Below are 26601 nucleotides of genomic sequence, written 5' to 3' on the forward strand. Positions count from 1 at the left end.
AAAATTTTGGCGCCCTTCGGATTGGGGGCCTGTTCGCAGCGCAGGGGTGAGTGTGGGGCGCCTCTAAGGTCGGGGGGAACGGGATCTAGCTAGTCTTATTACTACTAATAATAATGATAATAAGAGCAATAATAATAAGCGCGGTATTTTAAAAACTCTTCCTTAAGCGTTGCGGTAGGTACGCGCAAATGATAGTAATAACGGTCCTTTTTGGCACTTACTGTGTGCCAAGCACTGCTCTGTATCAGGTCGGACACAGTCCCCGGCCCACACGGGGCTCACGGTCTCAATCCCCATTTTACAGAGAAGGTAACTGAGGCCCAGAGAAGTGAAGTGACTTGTCCAAGGTCGCACAGCATTCATTCAATAGTATTTATTGAGAGCTCGCTAGGAGCGGAGCATTGAACTAAGCGCTCACAGGGAAGGTGCGGTGGTGGGATTAGAACCCAGATCTCTATCTGTTGCCGAATTGTGCATTCCAAGCGCTTAGTACAGCGCTCTCCACATAGTGAGCGCTCAATTAATGCTATTGAATGAATGGATCCTTCTGACTCCCAGGCCTGGGCTCTGCTGCTTCTCTTCATCACTTGATCTTTTCAACCTTGAATCCTGGTAGCCAAAAGACTAGGCGAGGGAGAGGGGATTTGCTTACATCTCCCTTCTAGAATGGAAGCTTGTTGTGGGCAGGGAATGCATCTGCCAATTCAGTTGTACTCTCCCAAGCGCTTAGTACAGTGTTCTGCACATAGCAAGCACCAACAAATATACTGAGTGATTGATAGGGACGAGGACAGGGAATGGGGCCAACCTCACGGACCCTTGTAAAGTGATTTAGGCAATTATGTAAACCAATAGTACTTTGGTCATTTTATTAATCAGTAATGTTAATTGAGCACTGACTGTGTGCCGAGCCCTGCACTAGGCGGTTGGGAGAGTAAAATGTAATTAATGGAAGCAACCCCTCCCCTCAAAGAGATGTACTTTAGTGCAGGAGACGGACACAGAACGATAATAGTGATATCTGCTAAGCCTTTACTCAGCGCCAAGCATAATACTAAGTGATGTGAGAAAATCAGGGTGGTCCTGTCCCAGCGCCTTATGGTTTCCCAATCAAAGGGGGAGAGAGGAGCCCCATTTTACAGACGAGGAAACCGGGGCACAGAAAAGTTAAGTGACTTGCCCAAGTTCACGCAACAGGCGAATGGTGGGGCTGGGATTAAAACCTCGGTGATCTGACCGCCACCCAGGCCTGTAAAATCTTTCTACTAGGCTATGCTGCTTTTGTATTAAGACCGTGAGCCCCAAGGGGAACAGGGACTGTGTCCAATCTGATTTTCTTCTATCCACCCCAGCGCTTAGTACAGTGCTTGGCGCATAGCAAGCACTTAACAAACACCACAATTATTAGTATTGTTAGCAAAGGCCCTGCTGGGCCTGTCTAATGCAGGTGTTCTCTCGTTTTTCAGTGAAGGCAACCTGGTCCGCTTTCCCACTCTCCGGAAGGTCCCACCTTCACACAATGGATGGTGAGTACAGGGTGGAATAATAATAGTAATAATAATAATTACGGCATTTGTTAAGCACTTACTACGTGCCAGCCACTGTTCTAAGTACTGGGTGGCTGCAAGCAAATCGGGTTGGACACAGTCCCTGTCCCACTTGGGGCTCACAGTCTCAGTGCCCATTTGACAGATGAGGGAACTGAGGCCCAGTGAAGTGACTTGCCCAAGGTCACCCAGCAGCACCCAGCAGAGCCGGGATGAGAACTCATGACCTTCTGACTCCCAGACTCTGTCCGCTATTCTTGTGCTGCGTTTCCGGGTACTGGGTGGTCAGATAATTAATGGTACTTATTGAGCACTTACGATGTCAGTGATTCATTCGATCGCATTTATTGAGAGCTTACCGTGTGTGGAGCACTTTTTGAAAACCTGGGGAGAGCAAGCTACAACAATAACCGGACGCGTTCCCTGCCCACGACGAATTATAGGTGGGCTGAGTTAACTAGTGTGGGGAGAGGCTAGTACGGTCACTAGGAGTCAGTGCTACTCCAAGGACGTCGTCACGGTCATGGTCGTTGGTGCTAAGAGAAGCAGCGTGGCTCAGTGGAAAGAGCACGGGCTTCGGAGTCAGAGGTCATGGGTTCGAATCCCGGGGCTGCCGCTTGTCAGCAGTCACTTAACTTCTCGGTGCCTCAGTTCCCTCATCTGTAAAATGGGGATTAACTGTGAGCCTCATGTGAGACAACCTGATTACTTTGCATCTACCCCAGCGCTTCGAACGGTGCTCGGCACATAGTAAGCGCTTAACAAATACCGACATTTTTATTATTCTGTGGCAAGCGACCATCCCTGCAGGGAATATGTCCATTATTATCGTGGTGTCCTACTCTCCCAAGCGCTTAGGACTTTGGCCTGCCCACAGTATGGAAAGCACTGTAGCCTAGTGGATGGAGCCCAAACCTGCCAGTCAGAAGGACCTGGGTTCTAATCCGGCTCCTCCACTTGTCTGCTTTGTGACCTTGGTCAAGTCACTTCACTTCTCTGGGTCTCAGTTACCTCCTCCATAAAATGGAGGATTAAGACAGTGAGCCGCAGGTGGGACAGGGATTGTGTCCAACCCACTTAGCTTGTATCCACCCCAGCATTTAGTACAGTGCTTGGCCCACAGTAAGCCAAGTAAGCTTAGAGAAGCAGCGTGGCTCAGTGGAAAGAGCCCGGGCTTGGGAGTCAGGGGTCATGGGTTCGAATCCCGGCTCTGCCACTTGTCAGCTGTGTGACTGTGGGCGAGTCGCTGAACTTCTCTGTGCCTCAGTTACCTCATGTGGGAAATGGGGATTAAGACTGTGAGCCTCAAATGGGCCAACCTGATTACCCTATATCTACCCCAGTGCTTAGAACAGTGCTCTGCACTAGTGCATTGTTATTATTAAGCGCTGAACTGTTACTAGAATTATGATTATCAGTAAGCGTTCAAGAAGTACTAATGGGTGGATTGAAGGCCGTGACCCCGGTTTCCATCAGAGAAGGAGCGTGGCTTAGTGGAAAGCGTAGGTCTTGGGAGTCAGAGGTCGTGGGTTCCAATCCCGGCTCCGTCATTTATCAGCCCTGTGATTTGGGGCAAGTCACTTAACTTCTCTGGGCCTCAGTTCCCTCATCTGTAAAATGGGGATTAAGACTGTGAGCCCCACCTGGGACAACCTGATAACCTTGTATCTCCCCCAGCCCTTAGAACAGTGCCGGGCACGTAGTAGGCGCTTAACAGATACCGGGATTATCATTATTATCTGTGCAGGGGAAGAGGATGACCTGGCCCTGCTCGCCGCCCTCCTGGAGGAGAACGAGGACGGGGGTCCCGGCGGTCCCGGGGTGGGCCAGCCCGACGACTACGATGAGCTCTTTGATGCGGAGGACGACGGCGAAGCTTACGTGGAGGAGGAACCCGTGGAGGAGGAGCCCGTGGAGGAGGAGAAGGAGAACCGGAGAGAGGATGTGGCCACGCTCTTCGGCGACGTGGGTGACCTCTCTGAAGATGAGGAGGGGGCAGAGGAGCCCAAGAGCCTCCCCGGGCCTGCACCCCAAAAGAGCAACGAGGATTTGCAAGGTAACAGTCCCCCCGGGATAAAGGGGCCTGGATTCCATCGCACCGAAGTTTTGGGTTTTCCGGCGGGCGTTGTCGGGCGAAGGTTCAGTCGGGAAAGAGATAGTTCACTCCATCACTCGATCGATGGAATTTTGGGGAGTGACAGACGTCACTCGATCGCTCATTGGTATTTACTGAGTGCTCGCTATGTGCAGAGCACTGTACTGAATGCTTGGGAGAGTACAGTACAAAAGAGATGGTAATAATAATGGTGGTATTTGTTAGCGCTTCCTATGTGCAGAGCACTGTTCTAAGCACTGGGGTAGATACAGGGTAATCAGGTTGTCCCACGTGAGGCTCAAAGGCTTAATCCCCATTTTACAGATGAGGTAACTGAGGCACGGAGAAGTGAAGTGACTTGCCCGCAGTCACACAGCTGATAAGTGGCGGAGCCGGGAGTCGAACTCATGACCTCTAACTCCGAAGCCCGGGCTCTTTTCCACTGAACCACGCCATTCCCTGCCCGTAAAGAAGTTGGAGTCTAGAGAGGGAGACAGACGTGAATAGGAACGAATGAGTGACGTGATTCGCGGGTTCAGTTGTGAGTGAGATACTTTATTCAATCAATCGCTCGGTGATATTTATTGAGCGCTTGCTATGTGCAGGGCACTGTACTAAGCACTCAGGAGAGTACACTACCAGAGAATTAGCAGACATGGTCCCTGCCCATCAAAATCTTGCAGTCTAGAGGGGGAGACAGACATGAAAAAGAGAAGATAATGTAAATCGATGAGGTTCAGTTGTGCTCTTCAATCGAACGATGGCTCAATGGTAGTTATCGAGTGCTTACTTGTAGTAAGCGCTTGGGAGGATACAGTAATAAGGGCTCGGTGGAAAGAGCGCGGGCTTTGGAGTCAGAGGTCAGGGGTTCGAATCCCGGCTCCACCACCTGTTAGCTGTGTGACTGTGGGCAAGTCACTTAACTTCTCTCTGCCTCAGTTACCTCATCTGTAAAAATGGGGATTAAGACTGTGAGCCCCACGTGGGACAACCCGATTCCCTTGTGTCTACCCCGGCGCTTAGAACAGTGCTCTGCACATAGTAAACGCTGAACAAATACCAACATTATTATTATAATAATGTAATATAATTATACAATATATAATTATATACTATATTGTAATAATATAATTATTAATAATGTTGGTATTTGTTAAGCGCTTACTATGTGCCAAGCACTGTTCTAACAATTAGACGTAGTCCCTGCCCATAGTGAGCTTTACAGCCTAGAGGGGTAGACAGATATTAATCTAAACAAATAATTTATGATTTAAAACTATGACCCTAAGCGCTGTGGCGTTGGGCGTGGGGCGAATATCAAATATTTGGAAGCCGCTTCCTGAATTTATCCCTTATTTGGGACTTTAATGCCACATTTGCAGTGTGACGATGGGGCATTTTAGCTCTCTCTCTCTCTCTCTCTCTCTCTCTCTGGCCTTCATTCTGACCTTTCTCTCCCCCAGAGGAATTGCGGAAACTTCAAAAGCAGATGAAGATGTTACAGGAGCAGCTGAAAATGACGACCATCAGCAAGTCGGCCAGCCCGCCTCCCCCTCCCCGGAAACCTCTCAGTAAGAAATGACTGGCCCCCGATTCAAAGCCTTATCGAAGGCGCCTCTCCTCCAGGAGGCCTTCCCTGACTAAGCCCTCCTTTCCTCTTCTCCCTCTCCCTTCTGCGTCGTCCCGACTCGTTCCCTTTCTTCCTCCCCCTTCCCAGCCCCGCGACACTTAACGATATCAGTTATTTATTTACATTAATGTCTGCCTCCCCCTCCAGACTGTAAGTTCGTTGTGGAGCGGGAAGATGTCCACCGTAGTGGACTCTCCCAAGCGCTTAGTCCAGTGCTCCGCGCACAGTAGGGGCTTAATAAATGCGATTGAATGAGTGAACGGTGGTATTTCTTCAATGCCTACTAAGGGGTGAGTACAGTCGAAGTAACATGAATGTTCTTTACCCTCAAGGAGCTTACAGTTGGAGAGAGAGACAAGAAGCCTTATTAATCAACCCATCGGTAGCATTTATTGAAAGGCTGCTAAGTCCTAAGTGCTGTACTAAGTGCCAGGGAAAATGTAATAATGGCAATTTATACATTGCTCCCTTTCAAGGAGGGTCTGCTTTATGCACTTGATATTCACCTCCCCCTCATCCCCGCAGCCCCTTACATCCGTATCTGTCATTTCTTTATTTCTATTACTGTCCGATCTCCCCCTCTAGACCGTAAGCTCGTTGTGGGCGGGGAAAGCATCTATCAGACCGTCCCAAGCGCTTAATACAGTGCCCTGCACATAGTAAGCGTTCAATAAATTCCTTTGACCGACGGACTGACGCAGAGCAAGCGCTCAGTAAATACCATCGATGGGGCGAGTCGACTCTCAGCGCCTTTTCCGGGTCGGTTTATAGCTGGCTACGTCGTCGCGGACGCAGGCAGATCCGCACCCGCCCCCCTGAGGGAAAAGAAGATCCAGAACCTCCGGGAGTCGGACACTTTTTCGACCGAGCTGGACGTCCCCGCTTTGCCGAAAAGCAAGCGGCTCGCCCCTGCGGGTAGGTTGCCCGGCCCCCGGTGGCTGGGGGTAGGAGCCGGGTTGTCCCCCTAAAGCCCCCTCGAAGGGGCAGCCGGGTGGAGAGGGCGTGTGCAACCGAAGTTCCTGTGGGCCCCCTCCATGAGGTGAAGGCGAAATTTTGTTTTTCACTCGTGTTCGAGAAGCGCTCGCTATGTCCCAGGCGCTGTACGAAGCGCCGCGGTAGACTTAAGACGGATTGGATGGAGGCCCCTCCTACACGGGGCTCACAGTCTAAGGGGAAGGGAGAACAGGAATTGAATCTAAGGGGGGAGAGAGAACAGGAATCGAATCCCCATTGTGCAGAAAGGAAGACTGAGGCGTAGAGAAATAACATTTCCAGACTGTGAAGCGCTTACTAGGGCCGGGCACTGTACTAAGTGCCCGGATTAGATACGAGCCAATGGTGTTGGACACAGTCCTTGTCCCACATGGGGCTTTAATCCTCTTTATGAAGGTGAGGTAACTGAGGCACAGAGAAGAGACTCACCCAAGGTCACACAGCAGACAAGTGGCAGAGCCAGGAGGAGGATCCAGGTCCTCAGACTCCCAGCCCCGTCCTCTATCCACTAGGCCACGCTGCTTCTCATCGAGAGCGAGGAACGTGTCTATCGACTGTGGTGGCGCTCGCCCAAGCGCTTAGCACACCGTAAGCACTCAGTAAATACCACTGAGTGAAAACAGAGTGGCGGGTGAAGGCAGGGAACCTGTCCACCGACTCTGTTGTGTTGTACTCGCCTGAGCTCTCAGAGTGCTAAGAAGCAGCGTGCCTCAGTGGAAAGAGCGTGAGCTAGGGAGTCAGAGGTCGTGGGTTCTAATCCTGGCTCCGTCAGTTGTCTGCTGTGTGACTTTGGGCAAGTCACTTCCCTTCTCCGTGCCTCAGTTACCTCATCTGTAAAATGGGGATGAAGACTGTGAACCCCTCGTGGGCCAACTTGATTATCTTGTATCTCCCCCAGCGCTTAGAATAGTGCTTGGCACATACTAAGCGCTTAGCAGATATCATTTTTATTATCGTTATTATTACTCTGCACGGAACAAGTGCTCGATAAATGCAATTGATTGACTGATTGATGGATTGGGCCAGGTCCATGTCCTGGTATGTGGTTTTCACGCTCAGGAGTAAACATTTAAGAAACAACTCAATTATTATTCCCTCTAGTCTGAACGCTCACTGTGGGCAGGGAAAGTTTCTACCTAGTGGACAGAGCCCGGGCCTGGGAGTCAGAAGGTCATGAGTTCTAATCCCGGCTCCGCCACTTGTCGGCTGTGTGACCTTAGGCAAATCACTTCACTTCTCTGTGCCTCAGTTACCTCATCTGTTAAATGTGAGCATAAGACTGTGAGCCCTGTCGGGACAGGGACTTTATCCAACCCGATTTGCTTATATCCACTCCAGCGCTTAGTACAGTGCTTAGCACATAACAAGTGTTTAACAAATGCCATTAGTATTATCATTATTATTTACCAACTCTTATGTATCGGATTCTCCCATTGCTTAGACCAGTGTTCTGCACATAATAAGCGCTCAGTAAGTACCATTAATTGATTATAGCTTGAACTACCTAGACTGTAAGCTCATTGTGGGCAGGGAACCTATCGACCATCCCTTTCTTATGATGCTCTCCCAAGCGGTTAGACGGTATTTATTCATCTGTTTATAATAATATCTCTCTCCCCTTCGACACTGTGAGCTCGTTGTGGGCAGGAAGGTGTCTGTTGTTCTACTGTACACTCCCAAACGCTTAGTACAGTGCCTTGCACAGAGTAAGTGCTCAATAAATGTGAATGAATGAATGAATTGATGGATGGATTGACTGACTGATTGGTGGATTGACCGATTGAGTCCCCGCTTGTTTCCAGCCCAGCGGAAGCCGCCGGTGGCCCCCGCCCCGAGTGGACCTGCCCAGCCTCTCCGGTCCGTGCCTGGCAACAAGACGAACTGGACGCCCGGACACCGGAGCGCAGGGCCGCCCGGAAAATCCCCCGGAAAAAACAGCCAGGCGGTCCCCGTGGAGGCCTTCTCCGGCCTTCGATTAAGGTCAGCGTCTCTGCGGATCTCTGCCGCGTCTCTAATAATTGCGGGATTTGTTCGGCGCTGACTACGTGCCAGGCGCCGGACTAAGCACCGGGGTGGATATAAGCAGATCGGGTTGGACACGTGGAGCTCCCCGTCTCAATCCCCATTTTCCAGATGAGGAGACTGAGGTCCAGAGAAGTGACGTGACCGGCCCAAGGCCACACAGCAGATGAGTGGCGGAGTCAGGATTAGAACCCACGGCCTTCTGACTCCCAGGCTGCTGCTTTTTGCCCCCCCTCCCTCCCCCACCGTGAGGGGTCTCCTCCAGGCCAGATTCTGCAGGTCTGGTCAGCCCCTCTGAGGGGACTCTTATCCTTGATCGGGTGGGGAGGGAGCACCTAGTACAGTGTTCTACACATAGTAAGTGCTCAATAAATACTATTGAATGGATGAATGAGGGAGGGATGGTCTGGTCTGGCTCGCATGGTATGCGTACTAGAAGCCGTAAGGAATGATACCGATCCCTGGTATTTGAGTGATTATTATTATTGATAATAGAGCTTTTTAAGCGCTTAGTATGTTCTGAGCCCTGGAGTAGATGGTTGTTAGTCACGTAGGAACACAGTCCCCATCCCACATTGGGCTCACACTCTTAATCCCCATTTTTTCAGATGACGTAACTGAGGCACAGAAAAGTGAGTGACTTGCCTAAGGTCAGACAAGTGGTGGAGCCGGGATTAGAACCCATGACCTTCTGACTCTCGGGCCCCTGCTCCCTCCACTCCACCACGCTGTTTTTCTGCTTCTGTGTGTGGAGCACCGTGCTGAGCACTTGGGAAAGTACAGCATGACAGAGTAGGTGGACATAGTCCCTGCCTTCATCCGCCACTCTTGATTTCAATCAGTCAGTGGTATTTATCGAGGGCTTACTGTGTGCAGAGCACTGTGCTAAGCGCTTGGAAAAGTACACCATAAGGGAGTTGGTAGACCCCTTACCTGCCATCAGCCACCACTGCTTTCAGGAAGTCAGTAGTATGTATTGAGCGCTTGCTGGATGGAAAGCACTGCCCTAAACGCTTGGGGAGAAGGTGATGAAACAGAGTTACTTCACTCCACTGCCCAGATCGTTTTTCTACAGGACGGCTCAGGCCGATTTTCCCCGCCCTTCAAGAACTTCCAGTGGTTACCCATCCACCTCCGCTTCAAACAAATTCCTCCGCCATCGGCTTTAAAGCACTCGATCGCCTTGCTCTCTCCTACCTCACCTCGTCACTCTCCTGCTCCATCCCAGTCCACACAATTCGCTCCTCTAATGCCAACCTTCTCACTGGGCCTCCATCTCACCTATCTGGCCGCCGACCTCTCACCCACGTCCCGCCTCCGTCCTGGAACGCCCTCCCTCCTTATATCCTGCAGACAGTTATTCTTCCCGCACTTCGAAGCCTTATCGAAGGCCCATCTCCTCCAAGAGGGCTTCCCCGACGTAGCCCTCCTTCCTCTTCTCCCTTTCCCTTCTCCGTCACCCTGACTTGCTCTCTTTATTCATCCACCAGCCCCCACAGCACTAATGTCCGTGTCCGTCATTCATTTATTTCCTTTAATGGACCGTCTCCCCATCTAGACTTTAAGATCGGGGGCAGCTTGTGATATTGTACGCTCCCAAACGCTTAGTACAGTGGTCTGGACACAGTAAGTCATCGATGATTGCAACTGACTGACCGACTAAAGAGGCGAGCAGCAAACGAAACAGATAAAAGGATTGGAATTGGCGTAGTGGACGTCTGGCCGCTTGGGAATAATTATTATTGTATTAAGCACGTCCTCAGTGCAGAGATCTATGTCCGGGATAAATAAATCAGCAGCAAACAAGAAAATAGATAAGAGAATTGATACTGGGGAAGAAGACGTGTGGATGCTTGGGTAGGATAATTATTATATTAACCATCTCCTCCGTAGCTAGAGCTGGGCCCAGAGGGCTGTAGTAGATCAGCAGCAAAGAAGAACGCGGATAAAAGAATTGGTATTTAAGCCGTGGATGTGTGGCTCTTTGGGAATAATAATTATTATATTAAGCATGTTCTATATGCCAAGAACTGTGCCCAGAGGGATAAAGTACAGCAGCAGCTAACAAGAAAAAAAGGGAAAAGAATTGGCATCGAGATTGTGGACGTAATCGTTATTATCATCAGTGTATTACATTAAGCATGTCCTGCGTGTCAAGATCTGTTTCCAGAGGGGTAAATAGATCATCAGCAAACAAAACGGGAAAAGAATTGGTATCGGGGGAATGGATGTGGGTGTGCCTGGGAATGATAATATTATATGGATTAAGCACGTCCTGTGTGCCAAGATCTATGCCCAGGAGGAAAATAGATCAGCAACAAACAAGAAAACGGATCAGAGAACGGGTATTGAGGTAGTGGATGTGCGGATGCTTGGGAATAACTAATTATTACGTTAAGCATGTCCTGCGTGCCAAGATCTATGCCCAGGGTAAGTACATCAGCAGTGAGCAAGAAAAAAGAATTGATATCGGGGTCGTGGATGTGTGTGGTTGCTGGGGAATAATTATTCTGTTTATTAAGCCGGAGCGCCGGGCTGGATTGGAGAGAAACAGATCGACCACAGTCCCTTGTGTTGAAGGATGAAAGGGTTGGTTGTCCCCATCTAGATTGGAAGCGCCTTGTGAGCAGGGAGTGTGTCTACCAACTCTGTTATAGTGTCCTCTCCCAAGCGTTCAGTACAGTGCTCTGCACCCAGTAAGTGCTCAATAAATAGCACACTGATGTCTGTCTCCCTGGAAGCTCTCTGCGGGCAGGGAGTGTGTCTACCAACTCTGTGGTGTAGTATTCTCTCCCACGTGTTTAGGACAGTGCTTTGCGCCCAGCAAGAGCTCAATAAATAATAATGGTATCTGTAAGGCTTTCTTCGTGCCAGGCACTGTACTAAGTGCCGGGGCGGTCTACCAACTCTTTTAACGTGTCCTCTCCCAAGACCTTAGAACAGTGTGTCCACAATAAAGGCACAATAAATATCATTGTTTGATTGTAGCTTGAACTTCCTCTAAACTGTGAGCTCCTTTTGGACAGTTAAACAGGTCTACCAACTCTATTATTCATTCATTCACTTCCTCGTATCTATTGAGCGCTTACTATGTGCAAAGCACTGTACAGTACAGACAATTCTCTTACCCACGGTGCGTTCACGGTGTTACAGTGTCCTCTCCCAAGTGCTTAGTACAGTGCTCTGCACCCAGTAAGCCCTCATCTCTGTCTCCCCTCTAGCTCGTTGTGGGCAGGGAACGTGTCTACCAACCCTGTCCTATTCTCCTCTCCCAAGGGTTTAGCACAGCGCTCCGGGCCCCGAAAGCACTCAAAAAATGCCACTGATGAACACTTGGGCTTTTTTCTCCGGGCCGCCAGGAGACCCCGCGTGTCGTCGGAGGAGATGTGTCGGAAGATGGCGGGCCGGAAGCTGATCCGCCTGCCTCAGCTCCGGGACAAGCTGGCCAGCGGCAACCTGGACCAGATGGACTGGGTGACGTTCGGGGTCATCCTGAACAAAGTCACCCCGCAGAGCGCCAGCAGCGTGAGCCATCTCCTTCCATTCCGGGGTCGGGGGAGGGCTCTGAGCGAGCCCCGGGCCAGCGGGGCCACGAGGACCTGGATTCTAATCCCGGCTTCCCCACTCGTCTCCTGTGTGACCTTGAGCCAGTCACTTCACTTCTCGGGGCCTCGGTTTCCTCATCTGGAAATCGGGGGTGAAGACCGTGACCTCCCTCTGGGACGGGGAATGTGACCAGATTACCTTGTATCCGCCTCAGCGCCTAGTACAGTATAATAATTGTAATAATGTTGGTATTTGTTAAGCGCTTACTACAGGCAGAGCACTGTTCTAAGCGCTGGGGGAGATACAGGGGAACGGGGTTGTCCCACGTGAGGCTCACGGTCTTCATCCCCATTTTACAGATGAGGGGACTGAGGCACAGAGAAGTGAAGCGACTTGCCCACAGTCACACAGCTGACGAGGGGCAGAGTCGGGATCTGGCACATAGCAAGCCCAATAAAACACACACACACACACACACACACACACACACGGGTATATGTGTTTCCGTATGTATTTGTGTATATGAGCACCATGGTGTAGTGGATAAAACTTGGGCCTGGGAGTCAGGTCATGGGTTCTAATCCCGGCTCCGCCACTTGTCTGATGGGTGACCTTGGGCAAGCCGCTTGACTTCTCTGGGCCTCAGTTTGCCTCACTTGGGCCAGGGGCCTTTTCCAACTCGATTTGCTCGTATCCACCCCGGCACTTAGACCAGTTCCTGGCACATGGTGGGCGCTTAAACCAGCACCATCATCTTTAGCGTTATTATGACGAAATGAATTGCGGATATATAATAGATTACAGGTATGGCGCTTCTAGATGGCAGCCCATTGTGGGCAGGGCCCTCGTCGGCCGCTCCTCCCGGAGTAAGCGCCCGGTCAGTGAGCTCTTTGTGGGCCGGGAATGGGTCTGTTGGTTGTTACACTGTCCTCTCCCAAGCGCTCGGGACAGTGCTCTGCACAGAGTGAGCGCTCGATAAATACGATTGAACAAATGAACGAATGGACCGATCTGGTCCCTGCAGGGGAAGACCTTCAGCATCTGGAGCCTGAACGACCTGCACAACCTGGACAAGTCCGTGTCGCTCTTCTTGTTCGGGGAGGTTCACAGGGAGCACTGGAAGACGGACAAGGGCACCGTCATCGGCCTGCTCAACGCCAACCCCATGAAGCCGAAAGAGGGCTCGGACGAGGTGAGAGAGGGCGGGAAGGACTGAACGTTTCCGTAGAAGAACGCACCGGGCACAGCCGAGGCAAGGACGGACTGGAGCTCTCAGGGAGCTTCCAGTGTCGATTAGGGATTCCCGGTCTCTCCCCGGCTTCTTCCTCCTCCTCCTCTTCCTTTTCCTTCTCCTCCTCCCCCCGTGTCCTGCCCATGTCCTAGGTCTGCCTGACGGTGGATCACGCTCAGAAGATCCTGATCGTGGGAGAGGCCTTGGATCTGGGGACCTGCCGGGCAAAGAAGAAGAATGGGGAGCCCTGCACCCAGACCGTCAACCTGGTGGGTACTGCATCGTCCGCGGGGGCTGGCGGGTCGAGCTTGAGAGGGGCACCCCCTTCCTTTGCCTTAGAACCCCTCCTAACAATAATCACGATAATCCCGGCGTTCGTTAAGCGCTTACTACGTGCCTGGCACTTTACTAAGCGCTGGGGTGGATACGGTCCCAATCCCCGTTTTCCAGAGGAGGGAACCGAGGCCCAGAGAAGTGAAGTGACTTGCCCGAGGTCGCGCGGCAGGCAGGCGGCGGCGCGGGACTAGAACTCACGACCTTCCGACTCCCGGGCTCCATCCGCTCCGCCGCCCCTCACGCCGTGCCTCTTCCGCCTCTCAGAGCGACTGCGAGTTTTGCCAGTATCACGTGCAGTCTCAGTACCGCAAGCTCAGCGCCAAGAGAGCCGACCTGCAGTCTTCGTTCTCGGGGGGCCGGGTCCCCAAGAAGATGGCCCGGCGGGGGGCCGGCCTGAAGGAGAGGCTGTGCCAGGACGGGTTTTACTACGGAGGGGTGTCTTCGGCTTCCTACGCGGCCTCTGTGTAAGGCGGGCGGGGCCCGGGCGAGGGTTCGTTCGCTCGGTCGTATTTGTTGAGCGCTTACTGTGCGCGGGGCACTGCGCTAAACGCTTGGGAGGGGGCTCGGGACCGCTCACCGGGTCCCTCCGGCCGTTGCAGCGCGGCCGCGGCGGCTCCCAAGAAGAAGACGCAGACCACCCTGACCCATCTGGTGGTGAAGGGCTCACGGGCCGTCGTTCAGGAGACCAGGGAGAAGCTGGGTGAGTCGTGGGGCGCCCCCACCCCCCCACCGCCCGAACCCCATCCACGATGGGGGTTCCCCCTCCTTCCCATTAAGTGATATTTCAGTAGCGCAAGACGCACGTTCCTTTTTTTGCCGGTACCCGTTGAGCCAACACTGTTCTAAACGCTGGGAGAGGTTGTTATAATTATTATTGTGGCTTAGTGGAAAGGGCACGTGGTCGGCGGTCATGGGTTCTAATCCCGGCTCTGCTACTTATCAGCTGTGTGACTTTGGACAGGTCACTCCTCTGGGCCTCAGTTACCTCATTTCGAAATTGGGTTTTAAGAACGCGAGCCCCACGGGGGACAACCTGATTACTCTGTATCTACCCCAACGCTCAGAACAGAGATTGGCACATAGAAAGCGCTTAACAAATGCCATCATCATCATCATTATTATTTTTCAAGCCCTTTCCGTCAAGCGCTGTTGTAATGATAATAATAATAATGTTGGTATTTGTTAAGCGCTTACTATGTGCCGAGCACTGTTCTAAGCACTGGGGTAGACATAGGGGAATCAGGTTGTCCCACGTGGGGCTCACAGTCTTAATCCCCATTTTACAGATGAGGGAACTGAGGCACAGAGAAGTTAAGTGACTTGCCCACAGTCACACAGCCGACAAGTGGCAGAGCTGGGATTCGAACTCATGAGCCCTGACTCCAAAGCCCGTGCTCTTTCCACTGAGCCACGCTGCACTGGGGTAGATAATTAACATTTTATCATGGCGTTTACTAAGCGCTTGCGCCGTGTCGAGCCCTGTTCCGAGGGCTGGGATAGATAGGTTGAATACAGTCCTGTCTCACGTGGGGCCGAAAGTGTGAGGGAGGAGGATTTAATCTCCATTTTCCAGATCTGAGGCCCAGAGAAGTGAAGTGACTTGCCCAAGGTCACCCAGCAGACAAGAAGCAGAGCAGGGATTAAGAACCCAGGTCCTTCTGACTCCCAGGCCCGCACTCTATCCGCTGGGCCACGCTGCTTCATCTCCTCCAAGAGGCCTGACTGATTAGCTCGTATCTACCCCTAGTAGAAGCAGCGTGGCTCAGTGGAAAGAGCCCGGGCTTGGGAGGCCAGAGGTCATGGGTTCGAATCCCGGCTCTGCCCCCCGTCAGCTGTGTGACCGTGGGCAAGTCACTTTACTTCTCTGTGCCTCAATTCCCTCATCTGGAAAGGGGGGATGAAGGCCGTGAGCCTCACGTGGGACAATCTGATTACCCTGTATCTATCCTAGCGCTTAGAGCAGCGCTCTGCACAAAGTAAGCGTTTAAGAAATGCCAACATTATTATTATTACCCCAACGCCTAGGCCGGTGCCTGGCATAGAGTAAGCGCTTGATGGCGTGTGCGTATTTAAGCCCAGACTTGCTTGGCTCTTGGGATAAAGGACTGATGGGTTGGGGCTTTGGGGGTGTCATATGCCTCCCCGGCTTGCCCTGATGTGGGGGGTGCTGATCTGGCGGTGCGTGGCAGGTCTCCCGCGGAAGACTCTGGCGTGCTCGGACGAGTTCAAGGAGCTCATGGATCTACCTACGTTCGGGGCCAGAAACCTCAAGCAGCATCTAGCCAAGGCGAAGGTGCCAGGTACTTCCCCACCCCCCCCCCCGGCCGTCCCCTCCCCCACCTCGCCACCCTCGCCCCGGGCGGCCCCGGACCCTCCGCGAGACCCTCACTGAGCGGGGGGCCCGGGTTTCAGGAACCACCGCTCCCATCCGCTCCATCTCGGCCTCGGCCCTGCTGAAACAGCAGAAGCAGCAGATGTTGGAGATGAGGAAGAAGCGGTCGGAAGAGCGACAGGAGCGGTGAGGGCCGCGGGGATTTCATTTGTTCATTCGATCCTATGTCCTGAGCGCTTACTGCGTGCGGGGCACTGTACCGATCGATCGCCGTGGCTCACTGTGGGCGGGGAATGTGTCTACCGAGCCTCTCCTGAAACCGTAGTACAGTGCTTTGCCCAAAATAAGCACTCGATCAGTGGTATTTATAGAGCGTGAGCTTACTGTGGGCAGGGAACGTGTCTGTTATGTTGTTATATTGTACTGTCCTAAGTGCTCTCTGTAGGGCTATGCCCAGAGTAACTATTTGTCAGCTGTGTGCCTTTGGGCAAGTCACTTAACTTCTCTGTGCCTCAGTTACCTCAGCTGGGAAATGGGGATTAAGGCTGTGAACCCCAAGTGGGACAACCTGATTACCTTGCATCTACCCCAGTGCTTAGAACAAATACCATAGTTGTTATTATTAGTAGTAAGCCCTCAGTAAGTATCACTGAGGCTTTTTTGAAATTCCATCGATTGAGCGCTCACTAGATCCTATTGATCGATTGAGCACTTACTAAATACTTTTGATTCACTGAGTGCTGACTAAAGTGTCACCGTTTGAGCACTTACTAAATCCCATCTGCTGATTGATCGAGGGTTTACTAAATACCCCCCATTTGCGGAGCACTAATTTTGCGCAGATGAATTTGGTGCAATATACATCACGGACGGATCGGGCACACCTCTCGGGCTCTGAGCACGCTCCCCATCGTCGACCGTTCCAGGTTTCTCCAGAGCTCCGCCGAAGGGCAGAATCGGCCGCCGGGGCCCTCCCCTGACAGGCCTCCCCTTCGGTCCCCACCGCCTTGGACCGAGAATCCCGAGGAGGCGAGAAAAGCCTCCCCGCCGATCCCCAAGCTGGGCCGCGGCTTCTCCAAGGGAGACGACGTCCTCCTCTTCGACGATTCTCCCCGCCCGCGGCCGAAGTTGAGCGCCTCCGCCGAAGCCAAAAAAGTAAGCGGTGTTTCCCCCCCGACCACCTTGGCCCGGTTGAAGTTTAGCTTGGGGGGTTTCCTCCCTGCCCAGCAGACTGTAAGCTCATTGTAGGCAGGGTTGTACCAGACTCTCACAAGCGCTTAGGACAGCGTTCTGCACGCAATAATAATAATAATAATAATAATTGGGGTGTTTGGTAAGTGCTATAATTCTATTTATTTTGATGCTATTGATGCCTATTTGTTTTGTTCTGTTGTCTGCCTCTCCCTTCTAGACTGTGAGCCTGTTGGGTAGGGATGGTCTCTATTTGTTACTGAATTGTACTTTCCAAGCGCTTAGTACAGTGCTCTGCACACAGTAAGCATTCAATAAACACGATTGAATGAATGCTTCCTATGTGCCCAGCACTGTTCTAAGGCTCAGGTTGATAGAAGATAATCGGGTCAGACACAGTCCCTGTCCCACATAATAATAATATCACTAGTATTTGTTAAGCACTTACTATGTTCGAAGCCCTGAGGTCAGACAGTCCCTGTCCCACAAGGGGCTTCTAGTCTTAATCCCCATTTTCCAGATGATGGAACTGGGGCCCAGAGAAGTGATGTGACTTGCCCAAGGTCACGCAGCAGAGCTGGCATTAGAACCCAGGTCCTCCTGACTCCCAAGCCCATGTTCTATTTACTAAGCCACGCTGCTTCCTTGGCGGGGGGCAGGGAACGTATCTGCTCATCGTATCGCACAGGACTCTCCCGAGCGCTTAGGACAGGACCCCCGTCAAGTCAGCGCTCAAGAAATACCACTGATCTTCCGGGTCACCCTTGCCCCTGAATTTGCTCCTTTTATTTACCCCTCCTTCAGCTCCACGGCACTTACGTACCCATCTGTCACTTATTCATCGTATTAATGATATCGAGAAGCGGGGTGACCCACTGACAAGAGGTTCTGATCCCGGCTCTGCCACATGCCTGCTGTGTGACTTTGGACAAGTCGTTTCACTTCTCTGTGCCTCCCTCAGTTACCTCATCCGGAAAATGGGGATTCATTCATTCATTTATTCAATAGTATTTATTGAGCGCTTACTATGTGCAGAGCACTATATTAAGCGCTTGGAATGTACAGATCGGTAACAGATAGAGTCCCTACCTTTTGACGGGCTTACAGTCTAATCGGGGGAGACGGATAAAAACAACAGCAATAAATAGAATCAAGGGGATGAACGTCTCATTAAAACAATAGCAAATAAATAGAATCAAGGTGATGTACATCTCATTAGCAAAATAAATAGGGTAATGACAAAATAGGGTAATGGGGATCAAATCCTACTCCCACCTATTTAGGCCGTGAGCCCCATGTGGGACAGGGACCGTGTCCAACCCGAATAACTTTGATCCACCCCGGTGCTTAGAGCAGTGCTCGGCACATAGTAAGTACTTAAGTCCCAGAATTATTATTAGTAATATGACATGATTATTAATAAGAATGATCAATTATTAATAATGATGTCCCTCTCTAGACTGTGAGCTTTGGGCAGGGAGAGTGTCTACCCACTCTGTTATGTCCTTCTCTCCCAGGCAGCCTGGGAGAGGCTCTAGTAGAGGGCTCTGCACACAGTAAGCGCTCAATAAATACGATGAATTGTTTGATTGATTAGCCTCCATTCTCCTGGTTAGGGATCTATAATCCCCAACTTGCTTCACCAGCCCAATAATGCCCTTGTCTACGATGCTTGATAAAGTCAAGGTGAAGGGTGAGCCACCCAGAAATAGCCACTGATTAGCGTGCCGTGCTTCTAATCGTAATAAGTGATGGGGTGGAAGCAAGGAGTGATGGGGTGAATGGGGAACTAAGCACCCCAGTGCTTAGTACAGTGCCGGGCACACAGTAAGCGCTTAACAAAAAGCACAACAATAATAATGATGATATCTGTTAAGCTCTTACTATGTGCCAAGCACTGTTTGAAGCACCGGGGTAGATATAAAGTAGTCAGGTTGTCCCACGTGGGGCTCACAGTCTTAATCCCCATTTTACAGATGAGGTGATCGAGGCACAGAGAATTGAAATGGCTTAATAATAATTACGGTACTTGTTAAGCACTTACTATGTGCCAGGCACTGTCCTAAGCGCTGGGGTGGCTACAAGCCTATCGGGTTGTACCACACAGGGCTCACGGTCTCAATCCCCATTTTCCAGATGAGCTAACTGAGGCCCAGAGAAGTGAAGTGACTCGTCCAAGATCACACAGCAGATAGGCGGCTGAGCCGGGATCCAAACCATGACCTCCTGACTCCCAGGCCCCCGGTCTATCCGCTACTCCATGCTGCTTCTCTGGTGATCACCGTTATACGTGACGATCGCTATCGTAATTACCATTAATATCGTTCCCCCTCCCCAGCTCGCCGCCATCACCAAGCTGAGGGCCAAGGGCCAGATCCTTCCCAAGTCGGACCCCAACGGTGTGAAACGGAAAGAGCGGGATCCCGGCCAGGTGCTGGAAGTCGCCGAGCGGGCCGAAATCAACGCTGTTACCTCCTCGCCACCAGGTTCGGCTCCCGCCCTAACCGAGCGGTCCCGATCGTGTATTCGTTAAGCGCTTACTATGTGCCAGGCACCGTCCTAAGCGCTAAGGCGAATTGGGTCGGACTCGGTCTCTGTCCCGCGTGGGACTCACAGTCTCAATCCCCATTTTACGGATGAGGGAGCGGAGGCCCAGAGAAGTGAAGCGACCCGCCCGAGGTCACCCAGCAGACGCGTGACGGAGCTCGGGTTAGTGCACGGGTCCTTCTGACTCCCAGGCCCGGGCTCCATCCATTAGCCTGCGCGCCTTCTTCTTGTCTTGTCTCTTCTTCCCACTCTGGAAAGAGCTTGGGCCTGAGAGTCAGAAGGCCTGCTTTCTATTCCCAGAGCTGGGTGACCTTGGGCTAGTCACTTAACAATAATTACAACGGTTGTCATATTTGTTAAAGCGGTTTCCTTGAGCCAAGCACTGTACTAAGCACTGGGATAGATGCAAGCTAATCAGGCCCCACACGGGACTCTTAGTCTAAGCAGGAGGGAAAACAGGGATTGAATTCCCCATTTTGCAGACGAGGGAACCGAGGGAGACGGTGGCCGTAAACCGTGAGCGGGGACCAGGTTGTCTCCGTTGGCCCCGTCAGCAGCCCGCCGGTCTCCCGGGAGATTCGCACACCACCACGGTGGAGTGCGTCATTTCCACCGGACCCATTGCTTTGGTGGGCCCATTCGTTCATTTTTGCAATCGTATCTGTTGAGCGCTTACTGTGTGCAGAGCACTGTTTTGAGCGTTTGGAAAGTATAATTCAGGAGCAAAAAGAGACAATCCCTGCCCACAGCGGGCTCACAGTCTAGAAGCGGGGGAGACAGCAAAACAAGGGCCCAAAGAAAGCCACCGTTTAGGCTTGATGTGTCTTTCTCCCCCGATCCATCCCTCTCTCCTTCCTTCTTTCTCTCCATCCTTCTCTTTCCCCCTCTTCCTTTCTCTCTTCCTCCATCGTCTCTTCCTCCCCCCACTTCCATCTCCCCCTCTCCCTCTCTCCTCCCCCCAGGCGAAGACGACCTGGAACCATCCCAGAAGAGGCGACGTGAACAGCTGGCCTACCTGGAATCGGAGGAGTTCCAGACCATCCTGAAAGCCAGGTCCAAACACACGGGGGTCCTGAAGCAGGTGAGGGGCCACCCACCAGGCCAATCCGGCGCTTGAAATCTTTCTCCCCACCCATCTCTGAGCGGGCGGGAGCCGTGGAGACCATCTCCCTGTTTACCGAAGGAGCCACCGAGACGATCCCTTCCTTCAAGGAGCTTGTTGGACCTCACAGACTGGCAGGGGAGTCCGTCAGTAATATTTATTGAGCGTCTACTGGGTGAACGGCACTGTGTTGAACATTTGGGAGAGTACAATAGCTAGACACTTCCCGCCCTCAAAGAGCTTACAGTCTTCTAGGTACAGAGCACTTGAACTGAGCTTTCGGGGGCATTCGATAGGGTTTGAAGACATGATCCCTGCTTCTAAGAGCTTATGGTCTAGTCGGGGGAATCAAAGACAAGCAGCATGGCCTAGCGGATAGAGCATGGGCCTGGCAGTTAGAAGGACCTGGCTTTTAATCCCGGCCCCGCCACTCGTCTGCTGCGTGACCTTGGCCAAGTCACTTCACTTTGGGTCTCCGTTATCGGGAAAATGGGGATCGAGACTGTGAGCCCCAAGTGGGACAGGGGCTGCGTCCAACCCGATCTGTGTCCACCCAGCGCTTAGTACAGCGCCTGACACATAGTAAAAACTTAATACCACGATTATTAGTATTAATATCCTATTTATTGACTGTTGACTCTAGACTGTAAGCTCGTGGTGGGCAGGGAACGGGTCTACCAGCTCCGTTACGCTGTCCCCTCCCAACCGCTTACACACCGGAAGCGCTCAATAAATGCAACTGATTGAGCCCCGACGGGGTGGAGAGCACCGTGCTAAGCGCTCGCTCCGAACTCACGATCCCTCCGTGCGAGGAGCTTCCACCGGGACCGGGGAGACGGAGGGAGGGACCCGAAGTGTCGACAGAGTACGTGAGGCCTCGGGGGCAGCATCCTAAGCACCCCCCTCCTCCTCTCCCCACGCCCCGCGATGTTCTCGTAGGCCGAGGCGGAGCTCCAGGAACGCTATTTCGAGCCTCTGGTGAAGAAAGAGCAGATGGAGGAGAAGATGAGGAACACCAAGGAGGTCAAGTGCCGGGTGGTCACGTGCAAGACGGTGAGTGTCCGAGGAAGGGTGAGCGCAGATCCCCGAGGCCTGTGACGGGGAGGGGAGCGCCTCCATTGGCTTGGCAGGGCGAGAACTCAGAGGACTCTGGGTGGATGCGACCGCGACAGCAGAGCAGTGCGACTTGTCAGGGACGATCCCCTCCGCTCCCGGCCGTTCCTCGAGGTTTGGAGCCTCCCAGAGCTCCCCACGCGTTCTGACGGTGGCATCCGGAAATCTTGCCTCCGCCCTCCGGGAGGGGGGCTGGTGCGGCCAGGCGGGGTGCAGGGTCGCAGCAGAAGCGAACCCCGACTTTATCAAGAGGGCCATCCTGCCCCACGGCCCCGGAATTTAACATTCGCCGCGAATACACCGAGAAGCGGCGTGGCCTAGCGGGTAGAGCCCGGCGGTCGGAAGGTCCTTGGACGAGTCACTTAACTCTTGTGCCTCAGTTCAGCGTGGCTCAGTGGAAAGAGCGTGGGCTTGGGAGTCCGAGGTCGTGGGTTCTAATCCCCATTCTGCCTCTCGGGCCTCGGGTCAGTCACTTCACTTCTCTGTGCCTCAGTTAGCTCATCTGTAAAATGGAGTTGAAGACTGTGAGCCTCACGTGGGACAACCTGATTACCTCGTATCTACCCCAGCGCTTGGCACATAGTAATCACTTAACAAAAACCATAATTATTATTATTATTCCTTCATCTGTAAAATGGGGATGAAGACTGGTGAGCCCCTTGTGACTCTGGGACTGTGCTTAACAGATGCCATAATTATCATTATTACCATTATTGTTGTTATTCCCTCACCTGTAAAATGGGGATGAAAACTGTGAGCCCCTTGCGACTCAGGGACTGCGCTTCACAAATACCATAATAATAAATATTATCATTCCCTCATCTGTAAAATGGGGATGAAGACTGTGAGCCCCTTCTGAATCAGAGACTGCGCTTAACAAATACCATAATGATAATAATTATTATCATTCCCTCATCTGTAAAATGGGGGTGAAGACTGTGAGCCCCTTGTGACTCAGGGACTGCATCCAATCCAATTTGCTTGGCACCTAGCCCGTAACAGATGCCATTATAATCATTATTATTAATCTAATTATTCTTCTGGTTTGGGTACAGTGTAGCTACACCCACCTCAAGCCGTTGGACACCTGCGTCAGCGAGAACCACAATTATCAGTGGCACGACGGGCTGAAGCGTTTCTTCAAATGCCCCTGCGGCAACCGAAGCGTCTCCCTGGACAGGCTCCCCAAGAAGCATTGCAGGTAAGCGGGTTGGCGTTAGAGGAGCGAAGCGCGTGGGCTGGGTTGGGACGGTAGTATCGAGGTGAGGTAGGAAGGGGCAAGGGGATGGAGGGCTTTAAAGCCGATGGGGAGGAGTTTCTCTTTGACGTCCGAGTGGATGGGCAACCCCTGGAGGCTCTTGAGGAGTGGGGAAACGTGGACCCAACGTTTCTGTTCGGTCAGCAGTTCGGATCCGGACGAAGTGTCGCCTCGACCTGCAAAGCGCTGCTAAGATCCGCCCTCTCCATCCAAACCGAATCCACGTTAATCCAAGCACTTATCCCATCCCGTCGATCGCTCTATCAGCCTCCGCGTCGACCTCCCCGCCTCCTGTCTCTCCCGCCTCCAGTCCATACTTTACGCCGCTGCTCAGATCAAAAGTGCTCAGTGAATACAATCGACTGATTGAAGTGGGGAGAGACAGTGTCTGTCGACAGAAAGCTAGCAGTGCTTGCCCACAATAATCACTGTGGCATTTGTTAAGCGCTTACTATGTGCCAGGCACTGTACTAAGCACTGGGGTGGATGCAAGCAAATCGGGGGGGACACGGTCCCAGTCCCGCATGGGGCTCACAGTCGTAATCCCCATTTACCTACCCAAGGTCACCTGGCAGACGTGGCAAGGAGCACTATGGCACAGTAGATAGAGCCTGGGAGTCAGAAGGTCATCCCGGCTCCGCCACTCGTCTACTGCGTGACCTTGGGCAAGTCATTTAACGTCTCTGGGCCTCGGTTACCTCATCTGGAAAATGGGGACTGGTGGGGTTGCCGCAGACGGCAACACCTCTGATGATTCTCCTTCCCATTTCAGCAACTGTGGTCTCTTCAAGTGGGAGCGGGACGGGATGCTTAAGGTAAGTAACCTCCCGTCCGGCCATCCCCAGTCAATCGTGGGCATTTATTGAGCGCTTACTGCGGGCAGAGCACTGTACTAAGCGTAAGGGAGAGGACACTAAGAGTTGGGAGAATTGCAATACGATTTCGGGCCAGAGAGGTGAAAAGACTCACCCGGGGTCACACCTGGCGCTTTACTACTACTTTGAGAAGTAGCGTGGCTCAGTGGAAAGAGCCCGGGCTTGGGAGTCAGAGTTCATGGGTTCGAATCCCGGCTCTGCCACTTGTCAGCCGTGTGACTGTGGGCAAGTCACTTCACTTCTCTGTGCCTCAGTGACCTCATCTGTAAAATGGGGATTAAGACTGTGAGCCTCACGTGGGACAACCTGACCCCAGTGCTTAGAACAGTGGTCTGCACATAGTAAGCGCTTAACAAATACCAACATTATTATTACTGCAGTTGGTAGGCATGTTCCCTGTCCACGTCGAGCTTACAGTCTAGGGGGGAAGATAAAAGATCCCCATCTTCCAGATGGGGATGAAGACTGTGAGCCTCACATGCTAGACACAGTGCTTGACACACAGTAAGCGCTTAACAAGGACCATTATCATGTGGGACGAGGACTGTGACCAGTCTGAATAGCTTGTATCTATCCCAGCACTTAGTACAGTGCCTGGCACCTAGTAAGCGCTTAACTGATACCAAAAAAATAGGTATCGGGATCCCTCATGGCCTGACCTCCTCACACCGATCTCATTCTCCTTCCCCCAGGAGAAATCTGGACCAAAAATCGGTGCCGAGACGCTGCTACCTCGAGGAGAAGAGCACCCCCGGTTTCTGAACAGCCTGCAATAGCACGCACCCAAGTGTGATGATCACTGATAGCCTGAGATTTTAGCGATTTGTTTGCGAGGATTGAAATCGGCAACCCACATCTATGAACGTGGGATGGGATGCGGCGTCGGAAGACGCGCAGCTCCCTGATTTTGAAACACGTACCTCGATGCTCCAACGGAGTTCAAACAACAGAGGCGTGGGGGATCGGGGAACGGCCGAGCGTGTGTTGATTGCTCCCGGAGTTCGTAATCGGTGTACTCCATCTCCGGAAGGATGATGGTGCTGGAAGCCTCTACCGCTTGTTGCCTTGAAGATATGCTGGAGGCAAGAAGGTGTCATCGATTGACTCAACCTCTTTCTCCCTCCTCACCCCTAAAGCAACTACTCGTGCCCTACCTGTTTGTCAAAGCAAAAACATTTCCCCACATTTTTTGTCCTACGAACGCCTGTCTTCCATCCCTTAAGTTTTCCCTTGTCACCGATGTCAATGAAATGTGTTGTCTCAGAGGGCGACACCATCCCTTTCTGGCCGTCTCCGCGGCCGATTCCCTTCCCAGTGTCAAACCCTGCCCACCTCCTGCCAAGGACAGGAAAGGCACAGCCTGTATTTTGAGGGAAGAATAGCCGACTAACTGGCAAAAGGCATTGGCAAACAGTATATTTTTTAAAAACGACAATAAATATTTCCCAGTAAAACCTGCTTCCGATTACTCTCTCTTCCCAGGGACAGTCAGTTTTTATAGCTCCAAAACTCAACTGCTGATGGTGTCAAGGACTCAGTTATTGACCATGGAGATATTGGACCAGAACCTTCACCCTTGGTTGCCCCACACAGCAAATGATCAGTTGTGGTATTTCTTAAAGTACTTACCAAGTGCTGGGTACAGTATTAAATCGGGCATAGCCACTCAGACCTCAAAAAAGGAGCTAAAAGCAAGGGTTGCTCTAGCGGGGCCAGTCTGATCATCCAAATAGAGCATTCACTCAGTCCCTAAATAGATGCAGGAGAATTATAAGCCTCTGACCCTTTAAGGGACTCTCTTTTGCAATTTAAATTCATTACAAAAAAGGTGCTAATAGCTAAGCAAAATACAATGGATTCCGAAGGCCACATAGGACTTTCCAAGTGCTTAGTACAGTGCTCTGCGCAGAGTAAGTGCTTAATAAATATGATTGAATGAGTGAAGGTTTGAGGTTAACTAGGGCAACATCCTCATTTTAGAGGTGAAGAAATCTAACTGCCCTGGCTAAAGTGAGCCCATATTGGGCTAGTGAATATGCTCAAGCTAGCTACTATCCAACGTTGCTTGATATGAAGCGGGGATATTACAGTATTAAGTGCTTACTGTGTGCAGAGCAGTGTACTAAGCACTTGAAATGTACAATTTGGCAACAGAGACATTCCCTGCCCAACATCGGGCTCACAGTCTAAGTGGGGGAAGGCAGACAGCAATGCAAGACAAAACAAAATAAAACAAGCAGTCTGGCGCAGACATCACCTGGCTCATCTTCCTGCAGAAACGTTCTGGGCATGTCACTCCCCTCCTTAAACACCTCCAGTGGTTGCCTATCGACCTCCGCACGAAACAACAATTTCTCATTCTAGGCTTCAAAGCTCTCCGTCACCTTGCCCCCTCCTACCTCGCCTCCCTTCTCTCTTTCTACTGCCCACCTCGCACACTGCGCTCCTCTGCCGCTCACCTCCTCACCGTCCCCCGTTCTCGCCTGTCCCGCCGTCGACCCGTGGCCCACATCCTACGGCTGTCCTGGAACGCCCTCCTTCCTCACCTCCGCCAAACTAACTCTCTTCCCCTCTTCGAAGCCCTACTGAGAGCTCACCTCCTCCAAGAGGCCTTCCCACACTGAGCTCCCCCCTTTTTTCCCTCTGCTCCCTCTACCCTCCGCAGCTAAACCCTCTTCTCTCCCTTTTCCCTCTCCTCCTCCCCCTCTCCCGTCCCACCCCCTCAGCACTGTACTTGTCCGCGCAACTGTATATATCTTCATCGCCCTATTTATTGTGTTTAA

General features: G+C 52.0%; 1 protein-coding gene across 1 annotated transcript; it reads left to right on the top strand.

Moving 5' to 3' along the window:
* Window positions 1-25276, top strand: MCM10 (minichromosome maintenance 10 replication initiation factor). The gene is made up of 20 exons (XM_029055121.1): window positions 1-46; window positions 1467-1526; window positions 3295-3603; window positions 5106-5213; window positions 6044-6187; window positions 8068-8245; window positions 11647-11812; window positions 12858-13025; window positions 13217-13333; window positions 13665-13864; window positions 14000-14100; window positions 15590-15700; window positions 15813-15918; window positions 16659-16887; window positions 19262-19409; window positions 20433-20551; window positions 21512-21625; window positions 22741-22886; window positions 23716-23758; window positions 24511-25276. The coding sequence occupies exons 2-20, from the start codon at window positions 1520-1522 to the stop codon at window positions 24592-24594; spliced, it is 2598 nt and encodes an 865-aa protein (XP_028910954.1). The 5' UTR covers window positions 1-46; window positions 1467-1519; the 3' UTR covers window positions 24595-25276.
* The last annotated feature ends 1325 nt before the right edge of the window (window positions 25277-26601 follow it).

The sequence above is a fragment of the Ornithorhynchus anatinus genome, chromosome X5 (genome assembly GCF_004115215.2).
Source record: "Ornithorhynchus anatinus isolate Pmale09 chromosome X5, mOrnAna1.pri.v4, whole genome shotgun sequence".
NCBI lineage: Eukaryota > Metazoa > Chordata > Mammalia > Monotremata > Ornithorhynchidae > Ornithorhynchus > Ornithorhynchus anatinus.